Genomic DNA, 13,550 nt, shown 5'->3' with positions numbered 1-13,550 from the left:
TTGGTTCTTTTATTGGCAGTCAGTGTTTGGCATGAGACAAGAACACACAGGCTACAAGGAAAGTTTGACACACGGGAACATAAAATACTAAACAAGGTGGACAGTGCTTTCCATCATTCACATTTCACATTCGATTTGAAAGTTCTCTGCATTTACTGATCTATTTCATGTTTTATTGTGTAATCCCATCAGCCACGTCCCTTTTTTTGTTTGCTCTGCAAGCTTACAGCTGGAGGTCAGTTTCATATTAAGAGTCATTATTATAATTACAGAGTCAGACAAAAGACGAAACACTAAAACAACAACACAAATAATTACAGCAGTAATCAGATATTTTACTGTTACACACACACATATAACACACACTTAAACATTTATTATATATCTGGTGATTTTTCTATGATCATTCTAACAATCAATAGCCATTTGGTCATCATTTCACTCTTAAAAGAGGTTTTGCGTTCAGCTTCGTACATACAAACAATGTACACAGAGGTTATGCTATGGAGAAACAGAAATATAAAGAAAAAAGTATCCTTAAAGTGCTTTCAGTCAGTCTAACTTCATCATTATGTGCTACTGTAGATGGACTATAACCGATATTTAACAGTCATGCTTGTGTCTCATAAGAAACGCAGAGCCACTGAAGTACGGTGTCAATAAATGGAAATGACTACATATTTGAAGAGACAAACGGCAGTAGGACCAACAGCACTGCTCAAACTAGCTGGCCCACATAAACACTTGTCTGTGGTGTCATAAACGCACTGAAAACACTGTGGTGATAGCTACATCAGCTCAGTAAGACCAATATCAGCATTTAGGCTAGTATAAAAACAAGCAGTGACAGCTATCCATTGTTGAGTCCTACCTGTTGTCTTCTAAGATTGCTTTGTTCACCAAAAGTGCACAAAAATAGACCGTGTAAACACAAGAGAATCATGTTTTGTGCCCTCATTTGCATCTACACAAGGGCTGCGTGGGTATTCACAAGTGGACATTTGGAAAGGGGGGGAATACGCGAAAAGTCTTGACATAGCAGTTTTGCTGGCGTCACGTGACGGGTCGTCGGCTGTATAGTCTGTTGAACTTGTGTCATAGCTTTTGTTGAGAGATTAACAGAGAACACACAATGTGGAGCTAGGCTCTGCCTGCCAGAGATAGCCTCAGTCCTGGTAGAGAACCCACAGGGACCCTCTGTTTCCAAACTAACTCCAGCTCCACTTTTAACCACCGCCGGGATGCTGCTCATCCATACAACCAACTGAACTAAATCTCCTTGGGATTGGCTCCTCACTATCAGAGAGAGAACGAGAGAAAGAGAGAGGGAGAGAGAGGGAGGGAGAGAGAGAGAACCGCTTCATTAACTTTTCCAGCCCCCCTCCAATGAAACCGCACCTCGTTCCCAAGAGCACCATCCACCAACACAGTAAGTCCACCGTCGTCACTTTCTTCTTGTGTGCGTTAACTCAGAGATGGTTAGGGATAGCTTGGTAGCTGTGTCGGGACGAGAAGTTCACAATGTGGGCACATTTCGCCCTCGTGCCTCGAAGGGTGACAGGGCTCGTGGTGTGAGGGCAATAGGGCAAAGGAGGTAACAGAGTGCTGTGGGACGCATTTCGACCCCCGTTGAAAGAGCCTCGTAGTGGGAAAGCCCGATCACCTCTCACAGTAGTGGATGGTGAAGTCTTTGGAGAGCTGCTTTTCCCCTAAACTCCACTGCTCCAGCTCAAATTTGTCATCCTCGTCTTCCTCTTCCACCTCCTCCTCCTCGTAGTGGCTGGGCTCCTCGATGGAGGTCTCCAGGTGGTAGCAGTAGGGTTGCCCCTCTGTGTACTCGTAGATTGTCGGTAGGCTGCTCTTGAGGCTGCAGCGCCGACGCAACGCCACCAGCAGCGGCTGCGGCATGGTGAAAATATCCACGTTGTTGCCGAGGTCGATCCAGGCAAGGCTGGAGAACATCTTGGGGTCTTTGAGCATCTCTGTGAGGTCTTTGAGGATGACCAGGGTGAGGCGGTTACCGTTCAGAGCCAGGGTGCTGAGTTTGGGCAGCACGGCGAGCAGAGGCAGGAGAATCTTCAGGTTGTCGTCCTGGAGGTCGGTGAAGCTGATGTCCACAGCCACCACGCTGTCTCGGTTGTTTTGGAGGTAGAAGAAGACTTGGCGGACGTCGCGGGTGGACAGGGGGATGCCTGACAGGTCGACGCAGTCCCCGGAGAGCTTTTTCTGCAGGGTTGTCTTGAGACTGTTGGTAACAAATAAGAGAAAAATGGTTGGATTACTTAGATGGAAATACAGAAACTAGTTTAAGAATTGACTGGAGGGTGAAAGGATGTAACTGGGGAACAAGGCCCTGGTTTGATGTTGTGTTTCCTGTGCTGTATAAAGGAGGGGTGACAGGGCCGGCATGGAGCGGAAGGCTGACATAGAGACTCCAGCATGGGGATTTACTTGTGTAAACAGAAGAGCCAAAACATCCGAATGAGCCAACAGCTTGAGCTCAAAACTCTGACGGCCGGGAGCACAGAGCTCCTTTCAGCACAGGGACAGAGTGCTGCTTTAAAGATAAACTATGATGTGTTTTAGAGAAAGATACAACTTGAATTGAAGATACTTGGCCCGTTTATTTATAAGACTGGAAAGGAACGTTTTGGAAATGCGTTCTTAGGATTATGCTTTTCTCTCCAGCAAAGAAGCCATGGTTGCTATAATGCATTTTTCAAAGCTAGTGAGAAAAACCTGAAGAAAACATTTGGTGAAATTTGGGGGAAAATATGTTTTGTTTGTATCTGAAGTGCAGATGCAAGAAGTATTTCCCTAATATAGTGTTTGAACGCTTTTTCTCTTGCTTGCTTGAAATATGTTTTTTTTCAGATGCAATTGTTGCTAAAACCTTTAAAGCGCAAAGGTTTCTCCTACAAGGCTGTTTTCTTTTATTTCAGATGACTTTATTGTCCACTAGATTTGCATATCATTGAAATGTGTCTTTGGATCTGCATTTGAGACAACACACACATGAAACACAACAACACACGACAAGTATGCATCTTGAAATAACTTTGCGTGACCAAGTTGCATTAATAAATGTGCTGAGTGTATTGTTTTTTCCGCTGGCATGTCGGTCCATCAACATCAAGTACAGTGCCTGAACTTTAAACAATACATTCAAACATTTTCAATTAAAATAAGGGGTGGTGTTGGTTTCAGAAAGTCCTTAAACCAACCTTCTTGGTAGTATATGGAGGTTATTTATAAAGAAAATGACAATAAAAGAAGCATTATTCTATATGTAGGTAGGGAGTAATATGCGCAAGACATCTGTTTGTTTTGGCTCTCAGATCACACACCTTTGAAACCACAAAGCTCTTCAGGATATCGTGTAATATAAGCAGGATTTGAGGCTCAATGTGAACACAATTGATACCTTTCTGTAGTTATCTCTTCACATTGCTGCTGAAAGGATGTGTGCATTATTTACGCACTTCTTTGCCCTTTTGTTTCCAGTTAGCCACTCTCCTGTCCCCGAGAGAATGCAATATGTCTAACTTGAGCTGTTTCTGAAGAGGCCCGTAACACTGACTCAGTGTCAGAATGAATTCTAACACCCTACGGCGCCCAGTGACTTACTGTGACATTCATCTCGGTGCCTGGCACTTGTCATGTTTTAGAGTGTTTTTTGGTACTGAAAATGGATGTGCCCTGAGCGGCATTTACTGCTTCATTTGAGAAGTAGTTGATGGGTTGATGAGAAGAGGCTTTGGAGCATTAGTAATTGCAAAACAGGAAAAAAACAAAACGAGTATAAAACCCACTCATGAAGCCAGACAATGAGGGAGTCTAATCATCGGTTGAGCACAAACTTAATGAGATCAAGACATTTATCTGCCGTATCTTTTCAAAGTCTTGTGAGCCCCAGTCCTCCCACTCTCTATTGTCTGCCGTCTTTATATGAAAATCCCTCCTTTTCTACAGAGTAACACAAGTCCTAATGGCCGTTGAGGCTCCTCTGCAGGTGTGAATAGGTTTTGATCACACGACTCCTTCCTTTGTCAGACAGACTCAGCCTTTGGAGCTCAGGAAAAAATGGATGTCTGAGTCGTCTTCTCCAGAAGCCTCTTTCATCCTTCGTCCAGATTAATGTGACAGAAAACAAAGGTGTTGCTGATAACTTCCAGCAGACAGCTTTCTGTCGTCTCCATGCCCTCGAGAACACTGTCACTAGGGTTCAGTTTAAATTACAGAACTTGTTTGGAGGTAAGCGATTAAAAGAGATTAAAAAAGCAATCATTCAGAGGTGTGCTTTTTCTCGACTAGGAACAAATCACTTTTGTCGCATGTTGCCTAGAACAGTGGTTCTCAAATGGGGGTACGTGGACCCCTAGGGGTACGTTGGAGTACTGCAGGGGGTACGTGAGATTTATTTTATGTTAATGAAAAAAAAACGTAATTAATGCATTTAAACAAACTACTGATAGTAGATTAACTACTTTCTTCAAAAGTTTACAGTAATTCTGGATAATAAAATGGGAACAATAAACGGGGTGCTCTCTTTTCCTCTCCCTCTCCTGACAGCTCGTCAGGCTCGTGCAGCTCGCTGAACCTGTAATAAGTGACCCGACAGTAAAGAATAAATATATGTATAACTAGTTTAGCTTGTTCCAGAGTAGATAAACTAGCTAAGTGTGTTAGGTCTAACTCTTAGTGTAAGCGGACGAGCTGTGATCATGCAGAGCTGCGTGTTCTCCGTCAGCAGCAGCTGATCTGTTCTCTGATCTCTCTCTCGCGTCCGGTTAGACTTCACTCGCGTTTATGTCCAAATCTATCAGATCTAGCTAGTTCTAGTTAATGATATGACTGCCTGCTTATCAAAGGACCTAAACAATAAGCGTTGCTTGGCAACGGAGTGTGGCCGCAAAGTATAGCATTATGCATAGTTTATATGAGGGGTCAAAATCCCATGCTCATAAAATGCTCATATATCTTTTTATCTTCATTCCCCACAACCCAAAATAAATAAATATACTAATTTTAGGAAAAGTAACGAAGTTTGAGCAGTGTGGGTTTTATATTAACAGAGTTACACATATTTCAAAACGCGAAGTGTAATAACTGCAGTTTGCCTCCCTCATTGAAGCACAAGCCCATGTTTCTCACTAAATTGTAAGTACAACTTATTAAAAAGATCAGTTCAATGCAACTAATGTCGTTAAAATTGGTTTGCCATGAATTTAGTGATGGATTGTAAACATTTGAAATGTAGCATTTAAGTGTTTCTTAGTTACAATGTTGTTGTTATAATAAATCAGACACTGATGGTGCAGCGCTGTACTGTACCTCTTTATATAGGTATTTTTTCCGTAACAATATTTTTTGCGCTGATCAGGGGGTACTTGGCTGCATTTATTTTTCAAAGGGGGTACATTATTGAAAAAAGTTTGAGAACCACTGGCCTAGAAGATGTCCAAAGCAGCAGCACCACAGTAATTAATTGATGCATTTCCTTTGTTTTTAGAACAAACCTAACCTTTTCCAGCTTATAAAAAATACAAATAAATAATTGAAGCTAGCCTTAGCCCAAAAATGACTCTAATGTTAGTCAATAGTGGTGGTTCGTCAATTTACATGCACAATCAAGTCTAATATATAACAATTAATTATCTGTTAAGTAATCAATTAAATTGACATTGTATAAAGAGGCTTTCTGTTAATGACCACTTAAAGAGTGATGAAGCACAGTGTGTCCCTCGTCTTCACATGTGGCTCATCAGTATCCTGTGTGTCATTAATTTAATATAATGAGGCAGCATTCAAATTCAGTCTGCGTAAATGGAAATGCTGTTCATATTTATTAACATTCATATTCATGTCTGGAGGGTTAGCTGATGCTATAACTGAGATGAGTTGAATTGCTATTTATAAAAAGGAGAAAATAATGTTTAAAATCTTTTTAACAGTACATGTTAACAAGAGGCATCTGTTAAAAAAAACCATTTTATTTTATCTTTGAATTATTTTACAGGAGTTCATTTTCTCCTCGCTCTCCCTCTGGCTATTTTTGAATTGCTCTTCCGTTTTGTTTTCTGCAGAGTCATTTACAGTTTGGCTTTGTTCTATAATTCATACCGGCCCCTTGATGGCTGAAACTGCACAGAGAGACACAAGATGAGCAGCTGAATCACATCTGCTCACTGACATTTCATTTATATTTTCAATTCTGATGCATTATATTCACAAGACGATAAAGGAGCAGGCAATAGTGACACACACAGACACACGCTATGGCATTGTCCTTCACGGTGCGGGAATCCAGCCTCACAGCTAACAGTCCATATCAATAAAAGCATATCCTGCACAAAGATACTACCCCCTAATTATTTTAGTTGATGGATGTTTTGATCAAAAATCCAAGCTGAGGAGCTGCTTTGCCCTTTCTGTATCTTATTGTGTATTTTCCTGGGATACTGAAGCTGAATCACTCAGTAAAAATGACTGATGGGTCCCTCGGCAATCTTTAACAGGTGTACTATGCTACAATGCACAATGTAATGTTTCATGGTGAATATGAGATCAGGTGTAAAAACAGAAATGTTATAATGCTGGCAATGAAGATAAGTGATGTGAAAACTAAAAAGCCAGCGGCAGCAGAATGATAGTTTCTGTTCTTTCTGAGAATTAAGGTAACAAAGGAACAGAGTGAATGAGAGGTCAAACAAGGCTGAAGGAACAGGAAGATTGCGGTGTGAAAATTGAAAGAAAAAGGTCACAAAAGTGTTTTACGCTCACATGAAATTACCCGTAAGGTTGGAGCGCCTTTGCAGCATTTTTTAGGTCACTGCTTCTATCAAGCTGGCGGTCAAGATCTTATTAAATGGGGGAAAAAGGGAAACATTTCGAACAAAAGCAAAATAAACTAGTTCGATGGATTAAAAGGATTATTGCGATTCAGACAATAATTCAGTCTGGCATTTCAGTCAGAAATGTGTGTACAACAATTGGAAAGACCAGTGTGCAGGGCTAATGCTGGATAATGAAGGGATGAACAATCCGGTGGCATTAAAATGGACTGAGCCCTCTCTGCTTCCACTGGGTACAGAGAGACCTCTCAGAGGTGAGATTGCTGCATTTTTGCACAGATGAGGGCAGTTTGCCTGCAGCTGAACAAAGAAGCAAGTTAAAGAGAAGTAAAATCCACACTTAAACAATGTCTATAACGTTCCTTTATTTTGAATTTGGACACTTTTATTCTTATTTGATGAGGGACTACATCATAATATTGGGAAATACACTTAACTTATCTAATGCAGAAAGTTAGATGAAAAGATGGATGCTACTCTCATGTAAGCCAGGAGAAATGTAGCTTAGCTTAGCATATCAAATGGTTACAGAGGGAAAATGCTAGCTCTGACTGATTGAAAATATTTTACAGGAGATATAATATTTCCGATTTAAAGAGCTTTAGATTGTGGTACCTTTGGACAGAGCAAGGCTAATTTATCCTGTATTCCTTGTAAGATAGACTAGCCCACAGCAGGCTTTCCCTTCATATTCACATAGAACCATGAGATTGGGATTGATCCTATCTTACATGTGACAATAAACAAATAAGCGTATTTCTATAACAACCCCCAAAGTCATTAGTCTACAGTAAGTGAGCTCAACACATGTTTTTAATATCAACATGCAAACTGTGTATGCAGAACATATTTGTGCCAGCATTTAAATAATTACCATAAAAGACAATACAAAAAAGTATCTTGAGAAATTGAGTTGTCTATCCAAAGAAAGTGTCAGCCTGCCCTTGTCTCATGTCTTTGTATCTGACAGGCATTTGTGTGTGAACACTGCAGCAGGCGAAGCTGTCGGGCTCACAGCATCTACTGTATTAATATTCTGTTTTAAGGGTGGATTTTCGTTTGAATGATTCATGTTGCTTCTGCTGTCTCAGTCAGTGTCAGACAGTCTCTCTCTCTATCTGCAGCTTTAGGAGAACAACACCATGACCAAGTAAAAAAAAAAGAAGCTCCTTTTCTAGGAATTTAACGATCAAATGTTTCTGCAAATTTTTCGGAGATACTGTCAGTTAAATCTTGTGTATTTCCTTTTCTGGGGCGCATCAAACGTCCACGAGCACAACAAAGCCCTGCCTGTGCAGCTCCACGGTGAAGGGTCTGATCCTTCGAATACGTCTTTTCCCTTTCCTCTGATACTGCGTGTTGATACCTCTGACTGACTCATAATGAACCTGTCTCATCTCACTGTGTTCCCATTGTCGCCGTCTCAATGCTGGGGTTATTTTCACCCTCGGAAAATGAATTCATTATTTTCAGAGTCTAGCCAGCTGTTGAATAAGCAATTACATGAGCAAGAATTACTGGAGGGCTTATGAAGAGGATTAGTAATAAACACCTGAGCACACAAAAAAATCCTATTTGTACACAAGCCAATTCTCTATTCATCATTTGCACATCAAAAGCAATTCAGTCTTTCATCAAGACGATGTATTATAATATTATTACATCCCTGCTTTTCTTCAGCGAGCAGATGGACAGATTTGTAGCTGTGCCGCTTTTGGAGAGAGACAAGGCAGTAGAAAACGCTAACACGAACCTCTGCACTTAAAAAAAAAGATGATTGACAGCTGTGGTTACTACGGAGTTTCCATCAGGTCAGCCTGTGGCCAGCGCCGTCCTACAGTAGCTCAATGTCAGCTACAAAGATGGAAATCTCTACAGCCCTGCTCTCTGTGGTGCGGAGCTGCAGATTTATTACAGACTGGACTTCAGGACAGAAGGGCTTACCAGGCCTGGGATTTCCGTCTGGACATGGTCTGCCTCAGCCACTTTGAGTGCGGGGTCAGGTGGTAGATCAGCTGTCTGCAAATCTTATCTGAAGACTTTATGGTGTCTGCATCCTGTAGTACAGAGCAGAGATATCATATTAATAATGACAAGCAGGACCAAAAGTCGTGACGCAGCAGATTTCTATAACAGATATTCTGCCTGTGTGTTCCAAGAGAAATTATCATCTCACATTATCTTGGCTTTAAGTTTCCTACATCTTATAACATTTACCAACCTTATCAACAGTGTAGGATATTTGTTATCATTTGTGATACCTTGAGCTACTCCTGAACAAAACACAATTAGGCTGCTTAGCTGGAGCAAGACAAATCTAATCATGCAGTGTGCATCGGTGGGGAAAACACTTTACATTTCAGTTTATTAGCCATGTTCTGGCTGCTGGGGGCCATGAGCTTCATTTAAAAAGAATCCAGTATTCACGGATGAGCTATGACTTCCTTCCGTACAACCCAGCATATTTATTCAGTTAAAGCTATTTCATTTGATTCCTTTTCCTTATGTAAATATAGCAAATATTAAGTAGCAAATCCATTTGAATGAGGTTTTAGATCTCAAGACATACAGTAGTTACATGCAATTGCATTGGAAGAAAATGTAACCACTATACAAATCTAGGATTCATATTAAAAACCGATTTTCCTATTTCTACAGCTCATAAGAAGCACATGTCTGAAGGATTTCTTTCATCCGTCTGTTGAAACTTGAGTCGATGACATCCTCAGATTGGATTTCCATTGATCTTGAGAACTTACTACTTAACAAAAGGAAACCATCATTAGATTATTTTTAGGAGAATGCTTTTGCAGAATACTAATATCAAACTGGATCTCAGTTTATATTCACTGCATGGTTCAAAGAAAGGCGGAGTAAAGCGGGCTCACCTTCTTAGGACATTGCATCTCTCGAGCCAGGCTGAGCAGCAGCTCGTGTGAGATGGGGTCCACCAGGTTGAGGAAGGCCGCATTTTTGTATAAGATGTCGTTGAGCGAGGTGCCTTCCAAACCAAGATCCTAGCAAAGCAGACAAGATGGGATGTATCACAATCACACCAAAATGGAATTATAAACAAAAACATTGTGCTATAATTTCAATCAGCTATCTAAACATGTGACTTTCGACCTGAGGGAAAAAAATGCATTAGTGTTGGAAGCAGGGCACAGCTGTGTCAAGGGCAATGTGAAGTGGAAATGGAAAGATAAAAGAAGTGTTTTGTTTTAAATATTCATTACAAACGAGAGGAGATTTTTCATCTACTGAAGGAAAGTGAGATCTGGAGGGTCAACATCTTGGCACTAAGCCACACGTTTCCAGGCATGGCACAGCACGTACAGTCTGCAGAAACACACAACTCCGTGAAAACCTTGTAGATGTTGGTTATTTGTGATGTCAGCTCCAGAAATATGCCTGACTTATTATGAGATGAGGATATCCTTTTATAAAAGCCATCAAGAAGAAACATCTCAAATGCATTAAATTCAGTACCGTATGTTATTTTTTAACACAAATATATTTCTCTAAAGACATCCCATTTATTTGTCTTGGTTTATAATCCTTTTTACTTCATAGGAATATGGCATTGGCACATTTGATGTTGAGTGAATGTGATTATATCTGCAAAGAGGTCAAAAAATACAGTTATCATGTAAGCTTACTCATAATTATGCCGAATCCAAAAGGCTATGGAATAACAAATATAAGCTGGAATAAAAAAGAAATTTCAGATGACCTTGTAAATGCAGTGAGACAACTGTGTGTACTGAAATGTAAAAACACACTTCATCAACACATCCACCATCCAGGTCTTACGAGGGAATCTATATGCGGAGCTCTTGTACAGCCGTGCACCTTTAATGTAAGGAGAAGTAAGCCACATACTGTGTGCACACACCTGCACACACCTGCACACACACATTTCCTTTCTCTCTGACACAATGGGCATTGATTGTAATAGACAGTTTGAGTGGGAGGCTGGCAGCTTCACATTACTGGCTCCCCTCTTAACAAGGGCAACAGTAAATACAGACGGAACCCAAGCTGCTTTTGCCCTTCTGAAAAACAAGGTTTAAAAATATCTCCCCTCTGAGTTTAGACACGATCAATTGTAATGTGCGAGCGCAGCGTGAAGCCATGAATCCTCATATCTGCAGCAGACCTCAGATCTTTTTCACATCTAGAGCAGGGCTCACCAATACCTCACCAATTAAATCTGCCACAAACTCCTTTTGAATTCACAGAAGAAAATCTTTCAGATATCTGCCTGCAATGCTGCAAGTATATATAAAGGCTTATATAATGAAAGTGTTGCTCATTTAGAGCACATATCCCCTGTGACATGGCTGTCATGAAGCCTATAGGCCGACCAGGTTATCTCCTCGCCTTGATTAAGGACGTTCCACTCTCTCCTGTGTCATGGCTTCACAGTAATTAACGCTGGATGTGCTGACAGCTAAAAGAAAGAGGGGGCCTTGAGGGTAGGCAAACAAATTAGATTTCCAAGGCTGCTGCTACATCTTCCATGCACCTACATATTGTTTTTAATGATATCCCACAGCAGGTGAGAAAAGCCTTTGAAAACAGGCCTTTGATTGAGATGTAACATCCTTTATTCAGGAGCTGGACTGACTTAACATATTCCTGGTCATGACAACAACAATGCCCGCTTGTTAGTATTGTCACGGCCAAGTGAAGACTGCATCTTATTTACTGCAACAAAAGCTTTTTGAACAATAAAAACAGCTTTGTTGTTTTTGGCATTTGGGGTGTATATGTTTTCATCAGCTAAGAAGCAAAATAAATAGTTAGCATCCGTGGTTTCCAGGTTATCACATCACCAAAGAGGTGTGCACAACACAGACTTCAATAAAGCGGTGTACATTTTCATTTCTCTGACCTTCTTTAGAGTTAATAAAACTTTTGGGGAAGAATAATATTGTGTATCCTGAAACACAGGACTCCAGGGCTCACATTGTTAATGCTTGAGCACAGGCCATTACAGAGAGACACATTAGGAGTGGAGAGGGATGGAGGGGGCAGGTCGCTCTAATGGGAGCCGGAGAAACAGCCTGTGGGGAGGTGAGACTGTCCGTATTCCATGAAATATGGACATATGTAGGGAAGCTTGTGAAGAGGAGGGGGATGGTTACATTTGTGTGTGTAGAATCTATATCCATATATTACCATGCATCCAAAGAAAATGACATTTGGAATAATGTAATGACACTGTGTGACCATTTCCTCTTTTATAGAGTTAGTAGTTCTGTCAAATGAAATGTCAACACGGAGCACGTCCACACACAGAGTGTGTGGTGAGTCACAGCTGTCTGAAAACAAACGTGTCACTGGTTCAATGCTCTGCCAGTGGCCTACTTTCTATACAGAAATGCTTCTGTCCATTAAGTGGAAGAAGTACAGTACAGTAGGCTCACCTGGAGGTGGGGTGAGGTTTTAGGTCAGATGTCAGGGGTTCAGAGGGGGTTAAGCGTGGCACTATAAGATTCAGAGGAAATCACGACAGTGCATTCAAAACAAACAAGCAGAGCTTGTTCTCCATCTGTTGCTCTGGGATGTTTTCAGGGTGTATGGCTGTGTGCGCATCAAAGCAGGCTGAAAGCAGTAGTGCAGAATGTAAACAGGTCTGACTTTCCTGCACTCAGGCCGGGCTACGTGCAGTTTCCACTTACCTTCCTCAGTAATTTGAGCACGTCAGTTGCCTGCTCTATCCTGCGGTCACGGAGCAGCTTCTGGATATCTTTGATCCACGCCACACGCCTGATGTACGGGCTGTGGTTGGTCCTCCGCAGCATCCCGGGCAGTTTGTCTGATTTCAGCATCAGTGCAAACAGAAAGTCCCCGCCGCCGCCTCGGCTGACCCTGTCGCTCTCTCCGGTGCTTTCCTGAAGCTTGCTTCTCTTTTTGGAGAAATTCTCATTGTCCAGGCTGCTCTGCCTGCTCAGTCTGGAACCCATCGTGTTGTTGTCGCTACAGATGAAGGCGGTGTGTGTCGCAGCTCAGACGATATTACAAAGAGGACAAACCCATGATCAGCCTCTGTGTTTGGATGGTAGAAAACAGCGTCGTGTTGTCTGGTGCTGCGTAGCTGTCTGGATCCGGTGCACACACTATCCCTCGACGGTCTAATTGATCACTTCTCTCCCATGCAACCGCTACACTATTTATTTTTTTATTTTTTACCTCCACCGCGGGCTATCCGTGCGCCTGGCTCAGATGCTGAGGATGCTCCGGTTTCTTCATCCTCCGGCCGTGCCTGCTTCACACTGCTGTTTAGATTTCAGCAACGTGGAGCGTCCGACCAATCACAGGGCCGGCCCTAGACTTTTGGGGGCTCTAAGCGAGCTTTGGCTTGTGGGCCCCCTAACTCTAGTGCGTTACTCACTACACACAACACGGAACCAACATTTGTCTTATGATGTTAGCATAAGCACACATATTGTATAAATAAGCATGTGAACACCGTGGACCTAACCTCCTCTAGGGGGGTCCGGCGGCATGCTCCCCCGGGGAAGAATTGTTTTTAAATATTGAAGTTAAAACCATCAATCTGGTGCACTTTGAGAGCAAAATTAAGAGATCTATGGATACATCTTTCAACACCCATATGAAACAGAACTGTAACATATTTTATGGATATGGATATTTTACAAATCACTCCCCTTTTAAACTGTATTATTG

The 13,550-nt window shown here is 41.7% G+C and overlaps 1 protein-coding gene across 1 annotated transcript; it reads right to left on the bottom strand.

The window, feature by feature from the left end:
• On the bottom strand, positions 1 to 13,148 carry lrrc75ba (leucine rich repeat containing 75Ba). The gene is made up of 4 exons (XM_034090403.1): positions 12,542 to 13,148; positions 9,743 to 9,871; positions 8,799 to 8,911; positions 1 to 2,245 (listed from the first exon to the last, which is right to left on the bottom strand). The coding sequence occupies exons 1-4, from the start codon at positions 12,824 to 12,826 to the stop codon at positions 1,660 to 1,662; spliced, it is 1,113 nt and encodes a 370-aa protein (XP_033946294.1). The 5' UTR covers positions 12,827 to 13,148; the 3' UTR covers positions 1 to 1,659.
• Positions 13,149 to 13,550: the final 402 nt, after the last annotated feature.

Source organism: Pseudochaenichthys georgianus, chromosome 9 (genome assembly GCF_902827115.2).
Source record: "Pseudochaenichthys georgianus chromosome 9, fPseGeo1.2, whole genome shotgun sequence".
Taxonomy (NCBI): domain Eukaryota; kingdom Metazoa; phylum Chordata; class Actinopteri; order Perciformes; family Channichthyidae; genus Pseudochaenichthys; species Pseudochaenichthys georgianus.
Note: the sequence above shows the minus strand (reverse complement) of the source record. Positions and strands in the feature narration are given on the sequence as shown.

What these genes read in the sequence shown, in the direction of transcription:
- lrrc75ba (XM_034090403.1), bottom strand. Translation starts at nt 12,826, where the DNA reads ATGGGTTCCAGACTGAGCAGGCAGAGCAGCCTGGACAATGAGAATTTC. An exon ending in AGATGCAATGTCCTAAGAAG is followed by an intron (nt 8,912 to 9,742) that starts GTGAGCCCGCTT and finishes TCTGTACTACAG; the next exon opens with GATGCAGACACCATAAAGTC. An exon ending in AGACGGAAATCCCAGGCCTG is followed by an intron (nt 2,246 to 8,798) that starts GTAAGCCCTTCT and finishes TGTTACCAACAG; the next exon opens with TCTCAAGACAACCCTGCAGA.